This window comes from Camelina sativa, chromosome 5 (genome assembly GCF_000633955.1).
Source record: "Camelina sativa cultivar DH55 chromosome 5, Cs, whole genome shotgun sequence".
In the NCBI taxonomy this organism is placed as follows: Eukaryota; Viridiplantae; Streptophyta; class Magnoliopsida; order Brassicales; family Brassicaceae; genus Camelina; species Camelina sativa.
Window position 1 is genome coordinate 30,964,653 of NC_025689.1, and position 26,029 is coordinate 30,990,681.

At 37.8% G+C, this 26,029-nt stretch overlaps 7 protein-coding genes across 7 annotated transcripts; 4 read left to right on the forward strand and 3 right to left on the reverse strand.

Moving 5' to 3' along the window:
- LOC104787995 (putative pentatricopeptide repeat-containing protein At1g69350, mitochondrial) lies at positions 158-2,703 on the forward strand. The gene has a single exon (XM_010513660.1). The coding sequence runs from the start codon at positions 186-188 to the stop codon at positions 2,556-2,558; it is 2,373 nt and encodes a 790-aa protein (XP_010511962.1). The 5' UTR covers positions 158-185; the 3' UTR covers positions 2,559-2,703.
- On the reverse strand, positions 2,572-6,750 carry LOC104787994. The gene is made up of 4 exons (XM_010513659.2): positions 6,385-6,750; positions 5,666-5,904; positions 5,022-5,574; positions 2,572-4,806 (listed from the first exon to the last, which is right to left on the reverse strand). The coding sequence occupies exons 2-4, from the start codon at positions 5,900-5,902 to the stop codon at positions 2,873-2,875; spliced, it is 2,724 nt and encodes a 907-aa protein (XP_010511961.1). The 5' UTR covers positions 5,903-5,904; positions 6,385-6,750; the 3' UTR covers positions 2,572-2,872.
- On the forward strand, positions 15,390-17,485 carry LOC104787996 (chorismate mutase 3, chloroplastic-like). The gene is made up of 6 exons (XM_010513661.2): positions 15,390-15,726; positions 16,103-16,328; positions 16,421-16,507; positions 16,687-16,830; positions 16,921-17,013; positions 17,102-17,485. Exons 1-6 carry the CDS (start codon positions 15,554-15,556, stop codon positions 17,336-17,338), a joined length of 960 nt encoding a protein of 319 aa, XP_010511963.1. The 5' UTR covers positions 15,390-15,553; the 3' UTR covers positions 17,339-17,485.
- LOC104787997 lies at positions 17,507-19,602 on the reverse strand. Its single transcript, XM_010513663.2, has 7 exons — positions 19,175-19,602; positions 18,927-19,038; positions 18,597-18,756; positions 18,324-18,472; positions 18,030-18,181; positions 17,750-17,864; positions 17,507-17,659 (listed from the first exon to the last, which is right to left on the reverse strand). The coding sequence occupies exons 1-7, from the start codon at positions 19,468-19,470 to the stop codon at positions 17,522-17,524; spliced, it is 1,122 nt and encodes a 373-aa protein (XP_010511965.1). The 5' UTR covers positions 19,471-19,602; the 3' UTR covers positions 17,507-17,521.
- On the forward strand, positions 19,802-21,399 carry LOC104787998 (cell division topological specificity factor homolog, chloroplastic-like). Its single transcript, XM_010513664.1, has 2 exons — positions 19,802-19,968; positions 20,617-21,399. The coding sequence occupies exons 1-2, from the start codon at positions 19,867-19,869 to the stop codon at positions 21,202-21,204; spliced, it is 690 nt and encodes a 229-aa protein (XP_010511966.1). The 5' UTR covers positions 19,802-19,866; the 3' UTR covers positions 21,205-21,399.
- LOC104789726 (DUF724 domain-containing protein 4-like) lies at positions 21,593-22,200 on the reverse strand. The gene is made up of 2 exons (XM_019245419.1): positions 22,187-22,200; positions 21,593-22,013 (listed from the first exon to the last, which is right to left on the reverse strand). Exons 1-2 carry the CDS (start codon positions 22,198-22,200, stop codon positions 21,593-21,595), a joined length of 435 nt encoding a protein of 144 aa, XP_019100964.1.
- LOC109132943 lies at positions 23,345-24,790 on the forward strand. The gene is made up of 2 exons (XM_019245420.1): positions 23,345-24,704; positions 24,756-24,790. The coding sequence occupies exons 1-2, from the start codon at positions 23,345-23,347 to the stop codon at positions 24,788-24,790; spliced, it is 1,395 nt and encodes a 464-aa protein (XP_019100965.1).

The following is a 26,029-nucleotide window of genomic DNA, read 5'->3' on the forward strand; positions in this document are numbered from 1 at the left end:
TTAGCTACCCTTTTTGTGTTGATGTTGATACTTCTGGGAGTAAAAAATAAAGTCTTCCTCTAATGTAATCTATGTTTTGAATCTTGTTTATAAATCCATTTTCTCAGCAGAACATACAAAAACAAAGCCAAAGACTTCTCCTTTTACTCTGTTTGTTAATGTTCTTGTTCTTGATAAGCTGAAAGATGACGCAATACATGCCATTGTTTAGATCATGTTCGAACTTGAGATTAGTAAGTCAGCTTCATGCTCATCTCCTAGTCGCTGGTCGTCTTCGTCATGACCCTCTTCCTGTGACAAAGCTCATAGAATCATACGGTTTCATGGGTTCTCCAGACTCGTCTAGGCTAGTCTTCGAAGCTTTTCCTTACCCTGATTCATTCATGTATGGCGTTCTTATCAAATGCAACGTTTGGTGTCACTTACTCGACGCCGCCATTGATCTGTACCATAGGTTGGTTTTGGAGAAGACCCAGATAAGCAAGTTTGTGTTTCCTTCTGTTTTGAGAGCTTGTGCGGGTTCTAAGGAACATCTGGGTGTTGGTAAGAAAGTTCACGGGAGGATTATTAAGAGCGGTGTAGACGACGACGCTGTGATAGAGACGTCTCTGTTGTGTATGTATGGCCAAACGGGGAATTTAAGTGATGCAGAGAAGGTGTTCGATGGAATGCCTGTTAGAGATCTTGTCGCTTGGAGTACTCTTGTTTCTAGCTGTCTTGAGAATGGTGAGGTGGTAGAAGCATTGAGGATGTTTAAATGCATGGTGGATGATGGTGTTGAGCCAGATGCTGTGACGATGATCAGCATTGTTGAAGGATGCGCTGAGCTTGGATGCTTGAGGATCGCTAGATCAGTTCATGGACAGATAACGAGAAAAAGGTTTGATTTTGATGACATGCTTTGCAATTCTCTGCTTACAATGTACAGTAAGTGTGGGGATTTGCTTAGTTCGGAGAGAATCTTTGAGAAGATTGTCAAGAAGAATGCTGTTTCGTGGACTGCAATGATTTCTAGTTACAACCGAGGCAAGTTCTCTGAAAAGGCATTGGGAAGTTTCAGTGAGATGTTAAAGTCTGGAATTGAGCCGAATTTGATTACCCTTTACAGCGTTTTGAGCTCTTGTGGATTGGTTGGGTTGATTAGAGAAGGTAAGTCGGTACATGGTTTTGCAGTTAGACGAGAGCTGGATCCGAAGTACGAATCACTTTCTCCAGCCTTAGTTGAACTATACGCTGGATGCGGGAGACTAAGCAACTGTGAGACAGTTTTACATGTGGTCGGTGATAAAAATATTGTGTCATGGAACTCGCTTATATCTCTATATGCACACAAAGGTATGCTGGTTGAGGCATTGTGCTTGTTCAGACAGATGGTGACACGGCGAATAAAACCAGATTCGTTCACTTTGGCAAGCACAATCTCTGCATGCGAGAATACTACTGGTTTAGCTCGGCTAGGGAAACAGATTCATGGACATGTTATAAGGACTAATGTTTCGGATGAGTTTGTGCAGAACTCGGTGATAGATATGTACTCTAAAAGCGGATTTGTAAATTCCGCATGCATGGTATTTAATCAAATAAAGCATAAGAGCGTTGTGACATGGAACTCAATGCTCTGCGGGTTTTCACAGAATGGTAGCTCCTTGGAGGCAATTAACCTCTTTGACTATATGTATCGTAACTGTCTAGAGATGAATGAAGTTACATTTTTGGCGGTCATTCAAGCGTGCTCAAGCATAGGTTCACTGGATAAAGGGAAATGGGTTCACCACAAGCTCATTCTTTGCGGTTTAAAGGATCTTTTCACTGATACAGCTCTAATCGACATGTATGCCAAATGTGGAGATCTCAACGCAGCTGAAACAGTCTTCAGGGCCATGTCGAGTAGGAGCATTGTGTCATGGAGTAGTATGATTAATGCCTATGGAATGCACGGACGGATAGGATCTGCAATATCTACGTTCGATCAAATGGTAGGATCGGGAACGAAACCTAACGAAGTTGTCTTCATGAACATTCTCTCTGCTTGTGGTCACTCTGGTTCCGTTGAAGAAGGGAGGTTCTACTTTAACTTGATGAAAACTTTTGGCATCTTACCAAACTCGGAGCATTTCGCCTGTTTCATCGACCTGTTGAGCCGTTCTGGTGAACTCGAAGAAGCATATAGAACCATCAAGGATATGCCTTTCTTAGCTGATGCTAGCGTTTGGGGTTCTCTGGTCAATGGATGCAGAATCCATCAGAGAATGGATATCGTCAAAGCCATAAAAAATGACCTTTCTGATATTGTTACTGACGATACAGGATATTATACTCTCTTGTCTAATATATATGGTGAAGAAGGGGAATGGGAAGAATTCAAGAGAATGAGAAGGGCTATGAAGAGTTTGAATCTCAAGAAAGTTCCTGGGTACAGCGCGATTGAGGTTGATAAAAAGGTTTTCAGATTTGGAGCTGGGGAAGAACCCTGTTTTCAAACAGAGGAGATCTACAAGTTTCTTGGGAGTTTCCAGAATATAACTCTTGATGCAGACTATTTACAGATGAACCAATGAAGAACATGTCATAGATTCTTAACATCATTTATTAGTTAGAGCCATGTAAGAATATATATTGTTTTTGAGCCAATAGAAAACAGAGATGCAAATTTTGTAATAACCAACCAAACAGCCTAATATATAAATCAAGCATGTTTTTTCTTTTCTTTGGCCCTTCTAAGAGAGGACAAGATATACAAAGGGCAACCAGCACCCACAAACATGGGGTGATTTAGAATAATAAAAACATCCATCGCCGACTCTGTTTTCTCCATTGTTACTTTCTCTGTTTTTTTCCCTCTACAATGTTTCTCAAATAGTAAAATAATACTTTACGTCAAGATCACAGTTGGGGGATTACTTGCAGGGCATCTTTGTCTTCTTGGCCTTCTAGTTGCAGTTCCCCATCCTGTAAGGCTCCTATCTTCCAATCCCACCATTTGTACACTGTTGTTATTAATTGGCTGTGCCAAAGACGAGCAAACAGGAGCTCTGTCAATGTTGTTGACCAGTCGTTTTCTTCCTCGGCTAGATCCACCTCGGTTTGAGCTCCTTCGGGCCACACCTGAGTTCCAGTTGTAGCAAGTGGCTTTCATAAGTCCCTCAAACATATGAAGATCTTCGGTTACTTCAAGCCTGGACAGAGAAGCAAGCCCTGGGAGAATATCCCTTTGGAAATCCCGCCTTGGTCTTCCCCGTCTTGCTTGTCCTCTTCTTGGCCGGTTAGCTGTGATACCCATAGAACCGGTCTCATCGAATTTTAGATATTCTGGGACCAAAGGCTTTGGCATGTAGTCTTCTTCTTTGGTCTGGGGTAAGTTCAGAGTCATTGTCTCGAAATAATCAAACTCTCCTGAAGAACATTCTTCAGGGCAGCCTACACAATCCCTGGCTTCCAAACAAGCAATCTTTTTCTCTAAATCATTGCCACAGGAAGCTATTGTGTTGACAAACCAAGAGAGAGGGTCCTTGGCAACTGCATTGGTCGAAGAGGAAGCAGCTTCATCAGTATTGCAATGGTGAGACAGTGAGATGGTGACTATAGCTTCTGCAGCTGCCTTAATGAATTCATCCACTGAATCTCTAGCTTCAGATTTCCAAGTGTCATCACCTCTCTTCTCTAGAATTTTCTCCCCATCTTCTTCACTCTCAGTATCTGGGGGAGCTTCCAAATCTATCAAAGTAGTTGCTTTTGTTTCCACTCTCGGATTATAACACAAGCTGGAATCTTCGTCCTCGTTAGCACATAAATTCAAGTCAATGTGCTGCCTGTAAGTGGCAGCTTTTTTACCTTTATCATTGTCCACGATGACAGCTTCAGAAACTGAGTCTTCACATGGAAGGTTGATGTCGAGGTTTCTCTTCACCAAGGTGTTAACTTTCTTGGGTTGATTAGTGATAGAGGCAGAAGAAGGAATAAGGGAAGGGAGCCCCTCGCAAATAGAATGCTTTTGAGGGATGGGGCAACCAAATATCTTTCCACGACTCTGTGACTCGGCCATTTCAACATATCCCAAGTTGGCGCCATTAGAACATGAGACAGACGTCAAACCATTGTGAGGATATACATTATTTAAGCTGTTACCCACATCACTTCCATCCATGAACTGGTTAGCAGAAGCATTCAAATTCAAATCCAAACCGCCATTTGCTATTCCATTTTTTTTATGGGGCTTAGGTTTCATCCAGGGCAACCCAGCAGAGCACTCCTGCTTTTTTGGTCCTTGAGGGTTTTCGGGACTCTGATGCTTCAAAGCCTCACTGAAAGAACCATTTGTAACAGCCCCTTTTGGGCCGTTGTTAAGATAGTTAGAGTTTCCTGATGGAAAATTAAAGGCAGTTTCCTTCGACCCTGAAGAAAAGCCTTGGTTAAAATCACGGCTTCTCATCTCAGAACTCGCATCTGTTCTTGGTTGTGTATTAAAATTCAAGAATGGATTCGTCTGAAGTGCCACGGGTTTCTGAACTGAACTGCTACTTCGGTTCTCCCATGATGAAATCCAATGACCCCAAGGTCTGACCGATTCAGGGTGGTAGCCATGATTCAAGCTTGGAGCATTTGATGCCACACTTGATTCCACATAGCTATCATAAGAAACTTCAGGATTCCTTTGACGAGCTTCCCATTCAAAAGATGCTCTTTCGCCAGACAACTTCCGCTGATCAGTTGAAGGATATCCCAGAGGTTGAAATGCACTGTTTGAAAGACCTTGTACTGAATGGGAAGGCAAACATAAATTGTCTCTTGGAATGCTTTTGCCATGACCTATAACCATGCAGTCATAGAGAAACATCAAAGACTAGAAAATAGGCAAAAATTACTACACACATAAAAACTACTACATCAGAACACAATCCACAAACAAATCTATCAGCAAGAGACACTCAATGTCATCATAAGGACTATTAGCCCAACTTTCCCCACATAATTGTTTCAAAGGTAAGGGAAACCAAATGAAAATGAAAAATCAAAAATCTCACCTGCTTCAAGAACCATCCAACCATTTTGACTTGTATTTTTATCCAACCACTGGCCTTGAACATTTGCAACGTCTCTTCCATAAAGAGAAGAATACAAGTCCCTGGAAGAAGAAGAGACAGGTACTGATTCTTGGCACTGGAGTGGCTCGTTCAAGTCAGCTAACCCATTTCGATTCTTCATTAACAAAGAAGACCCAGAAGAGTCGTTCAGATGATGAGAAGCATTCCCTCGTTCGAAAAACAGCTTTTCTTCAACTTCTTCTTCTTCTTCTGTTTTGGACTGCTCGTAAGGAGGGGGTTGAAGATCAATCACTGTTCTTCTAACTTTGACAGGTCTAACCTCAAACACCTCCTCCTGATCCTTTGAACTAGGAGCATTGCAAACTAGAGAGCTGCTACCTTCATCACTCCCCAAAAGAAACCCAGGTAGCTCTCGTTTAATGGCACTTTCCGGTGTACGCTCAGAATAACTCATAAGATCAATAAAAGTCTTTCCTTTTACTTCATCCATCAAACTCTTCTGTGTTCTATACAAACGATGAAGCTCACAAACCTGCACAAAGAAGACCAATCAAAATTAGATTAGCACACATATAAAAGACCAAAAGAACATTTCGAGTATATGATCAGAGATTAAGAGATACCTGATTCTTGAAAACGGCTTCATGTTGAAGCATGGTGTGTTTCAAAAAATCAGAGTAAGAAGAATCTGTAGCAGCAGCATTATGATGATGATAATGGCGGGCACCAAAAGGCAAGTTGTTTTTGGGGTCTCGAGCATGAAACATAGAATAGGTACAAGTGTTTGAATCTTGAGTTAAATCCCTCATTCTCATTGAGGAGGAGGGTAAGAAGCTTTCACAATGAACTGTTTCTCCCATTCCTCCATAAAAACAAAAGATTTACAATACTGTATTATTAATATTAGCCAATAGAATTAAAAATCAATTAAATAATTAAAACAGAGATCACAAATTCGAAAACAAAAGTCACCGACGACATTATGCTGCTATCTTATAGTACTAAGATTTCTTATCATAGCAATTAAAGGATCAGAGAATAAAAACGCTAAGTTAAAAGCTCAAAGAAAACATTAGGTAAAGAAATTTCCCAGAAAATTGGAACCACCATTAGAGGTGAAGCTATAAAATCTAAAGCGATCTTTCATTGCGAGACCAAAAAAAAAAAATCTGACAGAAAAAAACAAAATCATAAAAAGTACGATGAAATGAACAGTAAGAATAAGAAGCAGAGATCGATTTCAGTCAAATATGCTGAAAACATAAAGGAATCATCAATTAAAAAAAAACTAAGCTTAAGAGTATAACTAAAATTAAAGATAAAAGAGAGATTTATGATTCACCTGTGAGACAACAAAGTCCTCTCTAATCTTAATCGCTGATTAGAACAGAGAGAGAAGAGATGTTTGCACTCACTACCAAATCGGCGACCAAAATTATACAAATGAGAGAGAGAGAAAAAAAAAATGTATTCCTGAGAAAAATACTAAAAATAAGGAGGAGAGAGAGAGAGAAGAAATCTTTAAGTGGGAGAGAATCGAAACTCCATGGGGAGAGAGGGAGAGAGAAGAAAGCTTAGGAGAGAATCAGATGATGATCATCGTCTTTATCGTCGTCGTCGTCGTCGATCCGCTGCTGGGCCAACTCTCTCTCTCTCTCTATCTGTCTGTTACTACTCTCTCTTCTGATTCTGATTAAAAGAGAGAAGAAAGCCAAAAACAAATAAAAAAAAAAAAGAATTAAGAGCCCCTTTTATATTCCTTTCTTTTTTATATTTTTATTTTAATCGGATTTGGTGTTTTCTCATTTCTTTCTGATTTGAGAGTGAAGAGAGAGAATAATATAACATTAGTTCGGTGTAGAGAGAGAGAGATCCCATAAATAAATAAATAAATAAAAATAAAACATGAAACGACGCTTCTTCTATAAACAAACAACAGAAGCAGAGAGAGAGAGAGAGAGAGAGAGACTCGATATATTTTTGTCAGTTTGTCACCATCTCTCTCTTTTTTTCTTTTTCTTTTAACGTTTCATTATTACTATTAAAGTGGCTTTTTCTCATGTTTTTTTAAATACTAGTTTTTAATGCAATTAATTGTTGTTAAAGGCATCTAATTAGTGTTCCTGTAATTTTTCATTAGATCATACTACTATATAGTAGTATAATGTATAAAATATTTTTACAGTTTACTTTATTTACTTTTATGGTTGTAAAATTTGTATATCATGAATAATCATATTAGATTTTGTCCCATTTCACACACACTTGCAGTTAAAAAAAAGAAAGAAAGAAAAAAATATCAAATCATATTTTAATATCTAAACTAATGTTGTTTGTTAAGTCGTGTTAATTATAAATGTTGTTTTCAGTAGCGTGACTATCAAAACTTATACTACTATATTAGCTAGGGGATGGTCGGAATCTTCCATCTTTGACCTACGAAACGTTCAAATAGACTCGGCGAATCAATTTCCAAACTGTCTTCATTTTGGTCTTGTTTTACAAGTTTACTTTGAATGAGGAACAAAAAAAAAAAAATTAATTACTTTGAATATTTCAGATTAACATAAAATTTTATACATTTACCAATATAAATTTAACATATTAAACATAATTTTTTACCCCCTAGATTTAGATTCTCTCCTTGTGCTTTTTTTTTTTAACCCTGGGACGGCGTTAATTTTAGAATGGAGAAAAGCTACAACGTTAATACTCCTAATTAAAAAAAAAAAGTTATTCTTACAGCATACTTAAATCAAATGTGTTCCTAAAAGGTAATTAAAAGGGTATAAAAAGCATATTTGTACTTACTTTAACAACATGATGAAAGATGGAACATGTGTAGATCGAGTTTACGTCTCCATTTGTTTGCTAACACATAAAGCGCGTTGTTTCATTAATTCGGGTAATCATTTTTTTTTCTCCTTTCTACCTTTGCCTTTTTACCTTCAACAATAACAAAAAAAAAAAAGAGAACAAGTTAACGTTAAGTTTTTTACCATTTTTTTTTTTTTGAGCAAACAGATGTTATCATTCATTATTGAAAGAGTAACATACATGAAGAGTAGGGTAGCTTAAAAGATAACATAGGAGGGCATGCCCCAAATTTAACAACAACAAAGTAGCATAGTAAGATAGGAGCAAATGATATTAAGGGCTTGAGAGCTATAGACCACAAGCTAAAAAGCTTACTGGAACATGTGAGATCAAGGCATATCAAAGCTGCTTCCAAGAGCAAGCCAATGGAAGGGGAGATGGCCATTTCCTTCAAAAGAGGGTTTAGTGGCAAAGAAGCGGACAAAGCTGACATTCTCACCAAGTTGGGAAGGACTACTCTAGGTAGATCTTTGTCAGGGGTTCGAGCAAGTCTGAGAATGCTCTGATAACCGGTCACTACTAAGGTAGTGGCGGTTCTGATGATGGGATAGAGATGCTTGAAGAGATTGGGGTAACCTTTGCTTCCATGAACAGAGGTCATAATGCCCCGAATCTTCAAGCTGATCTGAGGGAACTTCAAGAAGTTGATGAAAAGCAGATTGGAGAACTTAGTCAATAGGCAGGGTAATGGGAGGAGGCGGATGAAACAGAGGTAATCCTCACTCAGTGGAGCTAGGATCATAATGCCAAGTTTCAACAAGTTATTACCTTCAGAGAAAATAGTCCTATGTGTTTCTGGTAACATGGGTTTTAGAGGACTCTTAAACCAATCTAGCAACATAAATGACTTAAGGTTCACTAGCAGTCTTCGAACTAATGGAGACCTTAAGCTACCAAGTTGTTGACTAGAATGGGAGAGAGTGGATTGCAGGTCGGACCTAGTTACACAATGACACTGAGGCAGTCGAAATATTGGTGATAGATACGGTAAAGGTGCAAAGGATGCAGGCACTAAAACAAGCCCGACTAGCGGGACAGACATACTGATGAAGCTCAGCCAAACAAACATCCAAACCAAACCAAACAACTGGCCATGACAAAAGGGGTTTTCAAGACAAATAAGTGCATCAACTGTTCTGCTACCGAGTACGACTCGACTTGACCAAGCAGTGTAGACTGACACTAACCAATTTGACCTTGGTATGAAGTTATAAACGGGTCTATGGGACTTCCAGATCAGAAATAAATCATGGTTTCTCTGAGGACGACTAACTTCTAGGGTTCCAAGAAAAGAGCGAGAATACAACCTGGGCCAAATGGGTAACAAGAGGGAAAGAGAGGATGCCGATAATGTGGGTTGCTTTGTCAAGATCTTCATCATCTCCGGCGTCAGAACAGAGCTTCCGTCCAACTGCAACCAAGTAAAAGCCTTGGTGAGGGGATTAAAATCCAAGGAGCGGTAAGATGTTGTGGTTGACAGCAAAGTGAGGCGGTGAGATCGACAGAAACCGGGACTAGTGGGGCAATCATAGCTCTCAGAGGTAGTAACGGATGATTGGGGTCTCGATGAAGCAGGCTCACCGAGAAGAGAGACCGGGTGCGGAGGAGAGGTAGGGGGTTGAAGCTGAAGCATGGTCGAAGATGATATCTGGAATCTCAAAGGGTCTCCGATGGGGATGAAAGCAGAAACAAACGGACTAGAGCGAACGAGGAAGCAACAGAGACGAAGAAACAAAGACCCAGCGACGCCGATCGGACTCGACGCCGCCGGGAGAGGGTGCCTCGATGGTTGTGCTAGAGAAAGGGTGGCTAGAGCGAACTTAGTGAAAGGTCAGAATTCATTACTAAGTTTTTTACCATTTATGTTCAGTTTTAATCCATAAATTAGACAAACTAATTTGTTTCAGTTCCCCTTGATTGAGAAAACTCTTTTTGTATATATACGTGCATTAAAAATATATATAATATCCCCCCATGACTTCTCCTAATTTTATAGTAGACCATCATATTGTTTTTCCATTCATATGTATATATTTTTTTCTTCAGAATATTAAGATCGAGAAGCTTCGTCTTTCTTTCAAACATAACTATACAAACAAGATTCATATATATTGGCTAATTAATTAAATAGCGTAATTCGGAAAGTTTGGTAAATTTGATCTCTATATATGCTTTGTCTTCATGCACACTAAAACAAAGATTAATTATTTTAGTTAACCTCTCCTAAATGGAGTAAGAAGATATAGGTAAGTAGAGCAATGATGGCAAAACCCCAAAAAAATCAGCTTAAAATCAAAGAACATTTATTAAAAAAAAAAGGCTAAGACACTTGATAAAGATTATGACCAAATAAGTTACCCTGAATCACAAGTTTGATGAGATAACTCAAGTTAATTTCTAAACAAAGCATCATCATCAAAATTGTTTAATGTATATAAATTAGGTTAGATTGAAAAAAAGCCATGAAAGAGGGTGGTCCCATTGTCGTCGACGCAACTTTGAGGTTCAAGATTTAAAAAAATGACCTTAAATTTGAAGATAATTACGTTTTTTGGGATTGGTTTTGGACACTTTTGTAGTTTTTGTTTCTTCTGTTCATCTCCGATTGGTTTGATTTCTCTACTTAAACAAAAATATCATTAACAATGAAGGCTTCGTTTTAAAGAGTATTACCAAAAAATGCCATACTTCCTAGGAAGCATATTTTTTCTTACCAATTTCGTTACGTGTCGTAGTTTTGTTGGATTTTGAAGATATCATTCAATATAAGGTGTTACATTTGTTTTTTTTTGTTATATAGTTTTTAAATAAATTTATCGACCGATGTATGTAAGTCAACTTGGAATGTTTATGATTATTTAAAAACCCACGTACCAGTTGTACAAACCACTGGTGGCCAAACAATTAGATTTAATAAAACATATAAGGGGATAGATATATACAATTAAACATTAACGGTAACGTGTTTATGCATTATTAACACGTTAAGAAACCGTTTGAATTTTATAATAATCAGAAGGACCAAACCTTTTCTAAGTACAAAATTTTATTGTATCTAACCAACGGAATAATGTTAAATTTTTTTTAAAAAAAAACATTAAGATTGGCTAAGATCTAGCAGTGGAGAAACAAGTAAAGAGATAAAGAAGAATTAAGTGCGTTTTTAGTAAACCACAAGTACAATGATCTGATCAAATCTTTTTCGATGTTTCTGATTAGATCTAAGCAAAGTTATCTACTTGCTTTATAGTTAATAGTGAACTGAACTGAGGTCGAATAGGACCAATACGATATTTTTTTCACATCATAATAATATGTTCTTGGTTATAAAATCACTTTTTAAAATATCATCTTGTCTCCTTGCAGCTTTTGTTATTTTCTGCAAATGACTTACCACGCATGATGTTTTTTTTTTTTTATGCTTAGCATCTAAATGTAAAAAGTTATCGAATTCGGTAGTTGTAACCGAAATCGAATGTATTTTGGTGTAATGTCAGAACTTTTTTTAACAAATCAAGACTAAAAAATGGTAACCACATGAAAATCACACACAGGTGGCATAGTGTTTAAAAAGTTGAAAATTTGAGATGAACATGTTTAGTTAAATGGGATATTTACTGAATAGAGGCTTTGTTAGGCCGAAACTTTGAATTTAGGGACTATTGTCCGGACTCTCAAGATTAGGTATTTTTTTTACAATTTTATCCTTGTGCTCTGTATCGCCATTCTCTTGATTCTTCTCTAGACAAACACCATCACGAAACACACCATCATCTCAGAAATCAATGAATTAAATGAACTTTGCTTTGAATGAAAAAAACTAAACCCTAAGGGGATAGTATCCAGGGAACCCAAGGGGCTCTAATCATAAACTCCAATTGAATTAAAACTTCTATTCATCTCTAAATCTAATCTAAATCTGAAAATAACATGTTTTTGATTGACAAATCATGAATAATATTAACTGATAATCGGCGGATGAAAACTTTGATCATCGGAGTTCAGATCTGCGACGAGATTCAACGGCGTGAGATCCTAATGGTTTACGGCGGACCAAACTTCAGAAGACAGTTAGGGTTTTTTAGCCATCGGAATGGGCGGCCGTCGGAAAGACACGAGTCATCGGAGAGATCTAACCAGTCATGAAGGCATCTCTCTTAAACTCACGGTGGAGATTTGCGAGTCTGAAAAAAAAACTCACTCACGGCAGAGAGAAGAGAAGAAGAATGAAGAGAAAGAGAGTTGAGCGTTATCTGATATGCAAGGATAGTTTTGTCTTTTCAGTTAAAAATAAATACCTAATTCTGTAAGTCAGGACAATCAGTCCTAAATCCATAAGTTTCTAAAAAATAATGCCTATTTCTATAATAAATCCTTAGTTAAATTGGCTAAAAGTAAAATATCCACTACATTCTATACATTTTGTTATATTGGCTAAAAGAGTAAGTTGTATTTTATGGAATATGTTTTCACCTCATATTTTCAAAATTTCTCATCTTTTAATTCCTTCACCGCTTAAAACCACTACCACTTTTTGTTTTATAACTCTAATTTCTTCTATTTTCTATATAGTTCCTTGTATAGGTGATTATTTGATTTTAGCTTATTATTATTTATCCTTTTTTTTGGACAAACTTATTTATCTTACATCTTTAAAACCTTCTAGAATTGCGATCAAATTTGTTTAAATGGATGACACAATTCAAACTTTCCGTAATTGAATTCTACATTCTCAATCTACCGATCATTAGATAGATTGATTTTGCATACGCACTTCACTCTACTAGTTTTCTCAAAAACATTTGCATCCACATTAGTCATGACATGATGTATACAAGTTTTTATACTTTCTTTATTTGAATCTCATTCCGCAGCTTAGGCTAATCATTTACTTTTTTTTTCCAGTAACGTTCTAAATTCTAATCATCTACAAAGTACAAACACTTGGGCGAACCACAAATCACATCCCAATAAACATCAAAATCTTTATAAACAAAATAATCACAGACTAGGAGTTTTTTATTTCATAAATCAAATGGCTAGCTTAGACCATCCTCATCACACAACCCCATCAAAAGTGTCTTTAATTAATTTTATTTATTAAATATTAAATTAAAAAATTAGAACCAATCAAAATATTATGACACATTGTTTAAGAATATCGGCTTAAATGTCTTTCTAAAGATATTTTTTTTTCTCTTTCTTGATGAATGTCTTTAATCTATATATACATTTTTTCAAGTACATTTAAAAAAAAAATCTTAAGGTTTGAAGTTATTTACAAGCAACGTTATTAGCATTTATTATCTAAAATTAAAAAATCCTAACAATAATTAATATATCAAAAGTAAATCTTTTTTTTTTCTTTTTCTTTTTGAACAAACGTTAAAAGTAAACCGAACCGATATAATGAACCTGAACCTCAAGACCTAACTGATTTGGTGAATTTCCCAATTGTCATCAATACATATGTTTTTTTAAAAAAAAAAATTTAAAGAAAAGTTAATTAACATTTTAGATATCAGACAAAATTTATGAAATAAAATTCCTCAAAGTTTGTATTTGTGTAAATGATGTAACCAAAAAAAAAAATTCACAAGATTTCCTGAAACTTCATGTCATCCCGTTTAGATCCAATAATTAGAAACCTATGTACAATATCTGTGTGATAACTACCGGGCCTCCTTGCTCCGAGCTTCCTTTCCCTCCTTCACCTTGACCAGGATTTCCCGTGAGTCCAACATTAGAGCCGATTGTCTTGCACGCGCCTCAAGAACTTTATTTTTTGAAATTTCATTTGTAAACTCTTATCCTCTAGTTTGGGCAACCAATCTTGGAGTGATATTTTAATTTATTTAATGTTTGGTTGAAAAAAAAAACTACCGGGCCCAACTCAATACGAGACTCTGTGGCCTTTTATATTAGATAGACGCAGAAATCACAAAGCTTTCTGACGAAGCTATGCCTGTTCTGCCGTTATACGACGAACCGTTATCCGACGAAGCTAAGCCTGATCAGCCGTTCTCCGACGAACCTAAGCCTGATCATGCGCAGCTGCTCGTAAATCGTTTCCATAACTCCGTCAGAGAAAGCATGCCCGGTATTATTTTCTCCGAGCGCGACAGTCCGAACATGGGTATGATTTTGTATCTCTTGCTGAGAAATCGCTCCTTGTGTCTATGATCTGCATTTGATTAACTTCATCTGATTATTTATGTAATTATTTAATTGGCTCTCTCTCGGCTTTGTTAGATATGCCGGCACTAGTGATATGGGTCCTTGAGGATTGCTCAAAGATCCCAGGAATTCCCTATTTTTTTGACGTTTATAGGAAACTCGAGAAAGTTCTTGAGAATGATGGACTTGGCGATCACCCCAACCACCATGTTATCATTGTTGACCAGGAAGTGGATTCCAAGGAGTTCAGCCAATCTTTTCTTGATTTGCGGCAAGAGTATATGTCTTGCTGTATCAATCTCGATATACTCTTGCCGCATCAATCTCGAGATTGCAGAAGGCAAAAGTGGGGAAAGGAATGCAAAATTTAACACTGTGTTAATCAGTTTTCTTATTTGGGCGTTTTCCCTGAGCGCATTTCTTCACAAGACAAGAAATGCGGTGGTCATCTCGAGTAACAAAAACTTTGGACAAGGCACCAAATTCTCTGATGTTCGTGCCTCTTTGTGGAATAAAGGTTTTCAATTTTGTGGTCGTAAATCCTCATACTTTGCTCAATATGGATTTGGATGAAGACGAATGAATGCTTTGCTTTCTATGAGTGAACTAACAGCCATCTTTGTACGTACTTTTATGATCCGAGTGTAGTAATTTGAATGAATGCTTTTGTAGACTGTGCTTTTATGATCGAGAGTGTAATCTTATACAATCTTGTGCTTTTGCAATGCCTATATATATATATATGTACCTCTTCTTACCATGTCTTCAAGTTTGCATATATACATTTTGATCAAACCTGCATAATGGCTATTTTCTTCTATATAATACTCCCTCTGTATCATAATAGATGATTTTCTAGGATTTTTTTTTGTATCATAATAGATGATTTTCTAGGATTTTTATCAATTAATACTAAAAAATTGTAAATTTCAAGAACCATTAAATGAAAATATTAAAGTTTGGTGAACTACTATTGGTTAATAGTAATAAGAAATATTATTATAAATAAATAATGCATTTATATCTAAACATTAAATGTTTTTCTTAATTAATGTGAAAAATCTAAAACATCATCCTTTGTGATACAGAGAGAGTAGCAAATAATTAGAATAAAAAATTCATAGAACAAAAACACATATTTATTTATTAATTATGATTGGTAACATAATTCTAGAAAACATTTCGAGACCAACAAAAAGATAAAAAAAAATTTGTAGAAAAACAAAAAAAAACACGTGAGATCCAGATAAAATTGTGTAACGGATTTGATTAGTAAAAAGGGAAAGAAGTGATTTTCATTTTTATTAGTGTGTGTGTTTTGTGGGTCTCTATCCGTTCTTCACTCCGCCGAATCTCTCCTCTGTCCTTTTCTTTCTCCCACTCTCTTGTCTCTGTCTCCTCCACCTCTCTTCCTCAGATATCTTCGTCCTTTCGATTGATTCTCCTGTTCATCGCCCATGGAAGCTATGCTACTCAAACCCGCGTTTCCCAATCCCCCAAGCCTCAATCTTGCGACTTCTTTTTTAAGACCCGTCTCGCGGTTATTATTACCCAACTGGAACGTTAAATCGAGGTTTGGTGTGCCTGAGTCTCTCTCCCTCCGTCTCTCTGCAGCTGCTTCTCCGATCCGGTAATGCCCTTTTGTATTGTATGCCATGTGTCCGCCATTGATTTAAAGATTCCTTGTTTCAACCGGAGATGTAAAGCCATAGGCTTTTAATTTGCTTTTTGGTCTTCTTTGCTCTTCTCGTTTTTGTGGTTTGTCAATTTTTTACTGGTGGCTTTGCTGCTTTGTCGTCTTGTTGCAAATAGACACTATGGCATGGCATGAGCTGTATACGGTAAAATAAAGTTTGTTACTTTGTAACGTGTTGGCAGATTTGATTTCTTATGAATCTTATGTAGTAGAATGATCTACTTCTTGATGCTTAGTGTGTTTTAGCTGAAGTAGATTTTATGGGTTTTATCACTTTATGGTATTGATGTGATTTGGGTGTTTTTTAAAGATACTCGAGGGGGCTACTACGGGTAGATGAGAGTGAGTATTTGACACTTGACAGCATAAGACACTCTTTGATTCGTCAAGAGGACAGTATTATCTTTAATCTTCTTGAACGAGCTCAGTATCGCTACAACCCTGATACGTACGATGAGGATGCCTTTACTATGGAAGGGTTCCAAGGATCTTTGGTTGAGTTTATGGTCAGAGAAACTGAAATGCTCCACGCAAAGGTCGAAAACTTTAATCCAGCAAATCTTCAAATTTAGTTCATAATTTTTTCGAAGTCTGTCTCTTTGTTGATGATTTGTTTGCTTGAAGTTAGGTGGACAGGTACAAGAGTCCTGATGAGCATCCCTTTTTCCCACAATGCTTACCAGAGCCTATCCTTCCACCGATTCAATACCCACAGGTGAATTTTGGCCTTTTAAAGTTTGCATTTCAATAGAACAAGTTCACAAATATACTTGATACTGTCCAAAGTAGATCATATACTTGAACACAACTAGACATACTCGCCAAGTAGAAGGATGAGGAACTTTTGTCTTAATTTAACAAAAAAAATTCTCTTCTGTCTTGTGACTAAACCAGGTTTTGCATCATTGTGCTGATTCGATAAACATCAACAAGAAGGTGTGGAATATGTATTTCAAACACCTTCTTCCCAGACTGGTCAAGCCTGGCGATGATGGTAATTGTGGTTCAGCTGCTCTCTGTGACACAATGTGTTTGCAGGCAAGAAGCTTAGCATGCATCATCATTACAAATGGCTAAATTAGAAGACTTGAAATTGAAATAAAGTAACTCATTTGGCTGTCTTTGCAGATACTTTCAAAGAGAATTCACTTTGGTAAATTTGTTGCTGAGGCCAAGTTCCGTGAAAATCCTGCTGCGTACGAAACAGCTATCCGAGAACAAGTACTCTCATTTTGTTTCATGCTAAATACCATCTCTTTATGCATTATCTGCATCTTCTTTTGTCATAAACTGGTTTGTGTATTTCCAGGACCGGACACAGCTGATGCGACTTCTAACGTATGAAAATGTTGAAGAAGTAGTCAAGAAGAGAGTTGAGATCAAAGCCAGAATTTTCGGTCAAGACATAACGATCAACGATCCAGAAACTGGAGCTGATCCTTCCTACAAAATCCAACCTAGCTTAGTTGCAAAACTCTATGGAGAAAGGATCATGCCCCTCACAAAGGAAGTCCAAATTGAGTACTTGCTTAGAAGGCTGGATTAATGTTTTCAAAGAAGGAAGCATAGCATTTGTATTGATCCTAATTTCCAAAAACCTTGTGTTCGACGACACAAGCTAGCGAGTGAAGTTAATTTTTATTACAGATGTAAACTAAGAATGAATAAAAAGAAATGAACTTAGTTCACAGAATTTGAGTTCTCTACAATGATGTGTACGTTTGTAGCATCAAAGTGCAACTCCTGATTCTCGAACAATCTCGTAAATGCCTATTGCGTTTTCAATAACCAGTAATACGATAATGCACCATTCTAAAAGATCTGATCGTCGGTTCTGCATCACCAGATGGAGGAAATGAATGTTGTGCTGCAGATGATTAGAGAATAAGGTTAAGTTAAAAAAAAAAAAAAAAACATGACTATTGTTTATCAAGAAACAAAATCAACTAGTAAATACCTCTATAAACTTTAGCTTATAGTCTAGATCCCCAAATCTCTGAGTGACCTCGTAATCTTCTCGTAGGTACTCGTATATCTGAGCATATCTAGCCTCTCTCCAAGCAATCTCAGATCTATGAGAACACGAGAACAGATGAGTCTTAACTTATATACTACAGACATTGTTTTCACGAGATTTCAGAGTAAGCATACTTCCAAAATCAAGAACTCCGATTTTTTTAAGAGTAAAGAGATCATAGGAAACAACATAAGAATGTGATAATGATTTGATAGAATACCTCTCAAACAAACCAACTTTGAGAATCACGTCGGCTAGATTAGAATTCGCCTTCCCTACAAGTTGGAAGAGCTTTTTCCTGGTCATTGTGAAAGTTCCTGTTTTCTCCATCGCACGGTTTATATCAGCAAACTCTTCCACCAACTTGTCTACCTGAGATAATTGAAATCTCAAACTTCCAAAATAGCATGGACCACTTTCTTTCAGTCTTTTCACACTCTCTCATCTGTGACTCTTATGTATGAAACAGACATATACTTGTAACGGTTGAGGACACTGAAACGGAACAAGTTACCTGAGAAACAAAGTAATCCAATGCAATACTCTGCCCGAGCACACTCCCAATTATACGGATGCTATTAGTATCCAACGTTCTGAGAACGATGTAGTCAGGGCCACCTTTCATTTCCTCAGTCAACAAAGGCTTCTCCTTCACAGCATAATCTAACACAACAAAGTCAACAAAATATCAGTTTAGCAAAACTTGACAATTAATGAAGCAAAGCTATGGTTTTAAGTACTCTGAAAAAAACTCAAAAGAAGTAGTAAGTAAGACAGGAACACTGACCATCTTTTCTCATAGTTGTAAGCAATCCAGAAGAATGTCTACGAACAATGTCAAGATAACGCTCAACGTCGTTGTCATCAATATTAAAAAGAATAGCAGAACCGTATTGAAAGACAATCATGAACCGGCAGTTGCTTACACTCTCCCTCTCATCCAGAGTCTGTGAAAGAAGGTAAACACAAGATCAACATTGAGTTTCTCTTTTGGGGTTTCTAAACCAATACAAGGTAACCACAGGAATGCTGCATTCTACTGAATTTGTCAAAAACTTAAAATAGTATTGATTTGAGGACCACAGAGCTAACACAGTTGTTTCTGAATAAATCTTACATGGATACCAGAAGAAAAATCAGAAAATTTGAGGGCAATAGAATTGGTAGAACGTGAGGTAGGAGGAACAACATTGCATAAGTTGTCAGCTTGCATTCCCTTCAAATCAATACTGCCACACACACACACACACACAAAACATAAAAACTTGAACTTTCAAAACCATCAAGATTCAAAAATCAAAACTTTAACAAGTCCCAATAGTTATTACACTCCAACAATGCAATATAGGGCCAAAAAAAACATACCTAGTACTGAGAAAATAAGCTTTGATAGGGATCTTCCCTTGTTCATCCTCTTCCTCTGTTCCAAATTCATAGTTTTGGTACCCATCATTTGACGCAGAATCAGAGTCGTTGTTGTAAATCGAAACCGGAGACGGGAACGATGAGAAGCAACGGAAACGAGAAGGTGCTACTCCAAATGCAAGGTGTTTCGATTTCGATACACATGGAGAAGAAGTGTCTAGTAGTGCTAGTCTCTTTGAAGAATTGTGAATTTGATTACGAAGGAACAGAGCAGCTACTGCTCTCCATCTACCCATTCAAAAATCAATCAAAAAAATGAAACTTTTTTTTCTTTCTCGTCTACCCCAGAAAAAACCACTCGACTTTGTTGTTAATTTTGATTTCAATTTATATTGGAGATTTTGTCTTCTGATTTCCAAAGATTTACGAAGTAGCCTCGGGTTCTCGCCGCCGGTGACCACAGTTCCACAATTTAAAACGACAGTGTTTTAGTAAAATTGAAACGATGTCGTTTGTAATTTTCTATTTAAAATATTTAAACCCTTTAATTATATTCACATTAAACTCAAAACGACAGCGTTTAAGAAAGGGGATCATAACGACGGCGTTTTGCATTGTTTCGTCTCTTTTAACTGAGGACGAAAAAGATTCGCTTCTCCGGCGAGCAATTCAACTCTTTCTTCTTCTCGGTAATGGCGATGTCTTCTGGGACTCTGAGGTTCTCAGCTACCTTAGTATCTCCTTATCATCATCACCATCCTAATCGCCTCTCATTACCTTCTTCTTCTTCCAAGGTCCGTTTTTACTTATAATTCCTACTCTATAATTTTCTCTTTCTCCGCAATTTGGGATCTGGGGTTTGATTCAAAATTCGCGACCCAATGTTCATGTTTCGTGTAATTTGTCATTAGAAATTAGATTAGGAGCTTCGATCTTTCGCTTCTATGCTTGTGTGGGTTTAGGAAGAATCTGAAATGCGTCTTTTATAGCTGAACAAATTCACAATGTCTCTCTAGCTCTAGATTTGCTTGTTCGTCGCTCGCTGCTATTTTACGAGCTCTATAAAGTTCATCATCCTAGTTTTTTGGATTTTTACTTTGGCACTTGTAAGTAAATTGCTAGTGAAGGCCATTGGTACTTTGGTGATAGGTTTCTTTAGCTTGTAGCTCATATTAAGTCCTTTTAAACATGGCTGTGGTGCCTTGGATTACTAAGACTGTACTGGTCTACGACTGTTCGATATATGCAGATGTTTTGTGGTGCTGTGTCCTGAAGTTTTGCTACTTTGTTACAAAACTATTTCATTAAGTTTATAGATGAGCTTGATGTTATAGTTGCTTCTTAACCTATAGATGTAGGACGATAATAACTGAGTTTTCAATATGCATCTAGTCTGAAATTTACAGTCTCTCTTTGCTGGTTTATGGATGTAACTTTTGCAGGTTGATTCCACGGGTTTCATAAGCATTGGGGCAGCGAACAGTTTTGAAACTCAGAAATTTCCCGGAGTGGCGATCAGCCGTGAAAACGCACGTGGTCATGTTAAGGTGTTTGCAAGGAACACGGGAGATTATGAACTAGGACCAAGCCCAGCTGAGCAAGAGATAGAGAGCTTTCTCTTGAATGCCATCAACATGAGTTTCTTTGACCGATTAAACATAGCTTGGAAAGTAATATTCCCATCGCGAGCTTCGAGAAGAAGCTCCAACGCAAGAATCGCAAAGCAGCGGCTCAAGATGATTCTCTTCTCAGACAGGTGTGATGTTAGTGATGAAGCTAAAAGGAAAATTGTTAACAACATTATCCACGCACTGTCGGATTTCGTAGAGATTGAATCAGAGGATAAAGTTCAGCTGAATGTATCCACGGACGGTGACCTCGGGACCGTTTACTCAGTCACGGTGCCTGTTAGGAGGGTGAAACCAGAGTACCAAGACGTCGACGAGGCTGGAACTATTACCAACGTGGATTACAAAGACACTCGTGATGGTTCTGTTGATGTCAGGTTTGATTTTTATGTTCCGGAGTGATTAAAAGAAGGCTCTCTCTCTCTCTCGGTCTTAGAGTTGTTATTTATCGGATAGTGTCTTTGTCTGTTTTTGTGTTGGCTGTTCTTGAAGTTTAGTTTTGAGGAGGGAACAAAAGACAGTTTCGTGACACTCCCCATGTATATATATGCAGCTTCTTTCTTATAAGTGTTATATTCTCATTTTAGTTTTCACAAATTCTGTCAACTTATAACAGATTCAATCAGTATAGTTAATTTAACCACTGACTGGTTACCATAAATTCAAACAATGTATGGTTTAGTGGTGTCCATTGCAAAAGTTAAATTGGACTATGAACTAGGAGTGTTCAGTTTGGATATTGATCAGTAGATTCTAAGATATTGATTGACAAATGAATGTCCTAAACCATTCATACATCTTTCTCCACACCTTTCTGTTCCTCAATTATATTTTTCAGCCCATTTTTGACGACAGATAACAGCTCCTTGATCCGTGATAAAGGTGCTTTAACGTCGAATCCGTGCTCTTCTAGCATTTCCGATGCCTCTTTGTAGCCATCTAGTTTGCTTCTTGGAGTGTCCTCCCCAATATCATCTACTATCTTTGTTAACTCGATAAAAGTCATAGTCAGACTTAATGCAACCCATTCACGAAAAATTCCAAGCGAGTAAAACAATGGACGGAAGTGAGGACGTTGTGGTATTCTATTGTAGAACTCACTCAACTCATACTCTTTCCAGTAATCTAACGTCTTGGTAAAAGGTAAAACAATGTCCTCACCTGATCCTGGAGGAGGCACATCAACAATGAGAATTGCTTTAATAGTGTATCTACGTGTACCGGTGGTAATAGTTATTAGTCGTAAAGATGCAAGCCTCTTATGATTAAAAATTTAGCTGAAGGGAAACAAAAGTTCCTGATTGACAACTAATTAATATGTACAATTCTCTAATACTCCCTCTGTTTCATATTAAGTGTCATTTTAGGCTGAAAATTTTGTTACAAAATAAGTGTCATTTTGTATTTCCAATGTAGATGTTTGGTAAATTTTCCAATTTTATCCCTATCAATTTAATGTATTGTCCAATAGAAAAAAAATAAATAATATACTAATAAGAGGTAGAATAGAAAATTTAATGATTTTCTTAATTTGTGTGAAAAATTCTAAAATGACATTTATATGAAACAGATGGAGTAATAATTACTAAAGTCCAATATGAAGAAGAAGACATACCAGTCTCGTTGAGATCTGAGCCGCTATGCTCTTGTCCTACCCTTCTCTTATTACTGCCACTGGTATCTCTCTCAAGCAACTGTGCATAAACAAAGAGCGTCAACCACAAATTTAAGGAGAGCCATCTCAAAAATATTAAATAACTAACCATATCTTGAGGGTGAAGTTACCTTCTCTTCTTCAGTTGGCTCATCATCATCTAATATAAGCAAGCCCCTCTCCTTCATTAGCTCAAGTGTCCTCATTGGCACAACTTGCCAAGTGACTTTAAAAGGTTTGCCCTCTGTTGGAGGTACATAAACATGATAGAGATCGATTAATTGATCAAGGATCCACGTACCGGCAGATCTATGAATCAACAATTAATTAACTAATACCTTTTATTGCACGAGTAATCTCTTCATATCTGCATTCCTCAGCGGAGGAGGAGTGTTTGCTTGTCTGTAAAATCACACACATCACGTTGGAGTGTTAGATATATGCAAACGACAGAAGTCGAAAATTATTCAAAATTTCTATGTACCAAAATAGATCGAGAAAAGGGAGGGAAAAATCACATCTACAGATATAAAAAATCGAAGAATTGAAGGTACCTTCTCTTGTGTTGTTGAATTGTTTCTCAAGTCAGAGCCTACTTCGATTTCACCTTGATCCTTCTCCATATTCGACATAAATGTTAGGGAAAAGGATATGTTCCATATCTTATTGTGTATATCTTTAGTCAATATTCTCTACTTGTGCATCAAGTCTATTGTATCTATATATACTCTTTACATATCAATAAGAAACACAACACTTTCTCTGAGATTTACATGGTATCAGAGCCAAGTTAGAAAACCCTAAAAATCTAAATTCTTTCTTTCCTCCGCCGTTTCTTCTTTTCAAAGGAAACAGTTTTTTTTCTACTTTTTTTTTTCTACCTATCCGATGGCTACAGCCTCAGCCCTTTCTACTACTACTACTAAGGAATTGATCACCTCTTCCCCTTACCATCTATCTTCTAATAATCAGCCACACCATGTCCTTACCCCGTTTCTTCTTAATGGCGAAAATTATGAGAAGTGGGCTAAGATCGCACGCAACAATCTCACAGCAAAGCATAAACTTGGGCTTGTCGATGGCTCTCTTCTCAAACCTGCAACTGATACTCCCGATTACCAACGGTGGGTTCAAGTTAACTCGATGTTATGCGGCTGGCTCTATGCAAGCTTAGATCCTCAAGTCCAAAAGGTTATCTCGTTTGTTGACAATGCAAAAGTTCTTTGGGACAACTTGCGTGTTCGTTACTCTATTGGGAATGCTTCTCGTGTTCACCAAATCAAATCCTCTATTGCTCGCTGTGCTCAAGACGGTCAGTCTGTTGCTGACTATTTCGGTCAACTCAAGGTAATGTGGGATGATCTCGATGACTTTGAACCGTTCATTGACTGTTGTTGCAACTCTCCGTCCTGTCCTCAACGTCTCAAGCAGCAAGCACGTCGCGATCTTGAGCGTATACACCAATTTCTCATGGGTCTCGATGCTTCTCGGTTTGGTACTACACGTACCAACATCCTTAGCCGTCTCAACCGCGACACTGACATGACACTTGATCATGTTTACTCTAAAGTCATTGCTGAAGAACGTCATCTGATCGTTGCTCGTTCTAAAGAAGAACGTATTGATGCCGTCGGCTTTGCTGTGAAGGCTGGTGTCAATGCTATTGCTTCCGCTACACGTCTTCCTCAAGGACCATGTACTCATTGTGGACGTACCAATCACACGATTGATACGTGTTTTGAACTTCATGGCTTGCCCGAGTGGTGGATAGAGAAACATGGTGACACTCGAGGAGGCTCCCGATCAAACTCTACTCACGGTCGCGGCCGTGGCTCTTACCGAGGACGAGGTCGTGGGCGTTCCTCTTCTACTTCCTACCATGCTAACAATGCTCAGGCTTTCTCCGAAGCTGATCTCCCTGACTTACCTGGTGTCAGTAAGGCCACATGGTCTGCCATTGTGAACTTGTTAAAACCTGACCAAACTTCTTGTTCCGATAAGCTCTTCGGTAAGCATTCTTGTGTTGAGTTTCTCCTTGACTCTGGAGCGTCTCATCATATGACAGGTGATGATGATCTCCTTGTGGATACGCATGACATCCCTCGAAGTATTGTTGTTCTTCCCAATGGAAAACATACTTATGCTACTAAAGAAGGGACGATGATTCTTGGAGATCATGTGACATTGAATCGTGTTCTTTATGTTCCCGATCTCTCTTGCACCCTTATTTCTCTCGCTAGACTTTGTCGTGAGTTGTCTTTGCTACGCTTTATTTACTGATACATTGTGTGTTATACAGGACCGCACTTCGAAGATGCTGATTGGCGCAGGTGAAGAGAGAGATGGGGTTTATCACTTTCGTGGAGCGGTTTCAGCAGCGTCAACAATGTCAAAAAATCCTCAAGAACTCTTTGGCATGAACGTTTGGGGCATCCTTCTACGAAGATTCTATCTAGTTTTTTATCTAATTTACCGGATTCTACACACCATATTAGTGATCATAATGATTTTTGCGAAGTTTGTATTCAAGCTAAACAAACACGGTCGGTTTTTCCCGAAAGTACGAATAAAGCTGATACATGTTTTTCTTTGATTCATTGTGATATCTGGGGACCATACAAAACTGCTTCTACGTGTGGAGCACACTATTTTCTTACTATTGTGGATGACTATTCTCGGGCTGTGTGGACCTATCTTCTTCTTGCCAAAAGCGAAGTCGCTGCTCATCTCAAACAATTTATGGCCATGGCTCATCAACAATTTGGGAAAAAGATCAAAATCATTCGTAGTGACAATGGGAGTGAGTTTCTTGGTCTTCGTTCTTTCTTTAGAGACCATGGCTTTCTTCATCAAACTTCTTGCGTTTATACTCCGCAACAAAATGGGAGAGTTGAGCGTAAACATCGTCATATTCTCAACATGGCACGTTCTTTGCTCTTTCAAGCCGATTTACCAGTTCAATTTTGGGGCGAGAGTGTTCTCACTGCTGCGTATTTGATCAATCGCACACCCACTCCTCTTCTACAAGGCAAAACTCCGCATGAGCTTTTGCACTCTACTCCTCCGAATTTTGCACAACTTCGTGTCTTTGGTTGTTTGTGCTTTGCCAAACGTCATTCTTCTCGACATGATAAGTTTCAAGAACGTGGCCGGAAATGTATTTTTCTCGGTTATCCTCCTAATCAAAAAGGGTGGCGGGTTTATGATATGGAGACGGAAGACATTTTTGTTTCTCGTGATGTTATCTTTAACGAAGATGTCTTTCCATACTGTTCCTCTACCGTCTCCAATCCGCCAATTGTATCTCCGGTTGTGTCACTGCCACTTATCTCTGCTAATGATTCTGTTGATGAAATTGCACCTCTGCCTCTCGAATCCAGGGGGAGTCTTCCTACTCATGTTCCTCCTACGGTTCTTGATCCTACATCTACTACGGTGGTTGACTCTTCTCCGACTCCCGCTCCTACGGCCGTCACCACTTCTGATTCCGTTGTTGTTTCTGATGAGAACTCTGATGACTTCGATGTTGGTACTGAACCACTAGGTCGTGGTCATCGCACAAAGTTTCTGTCT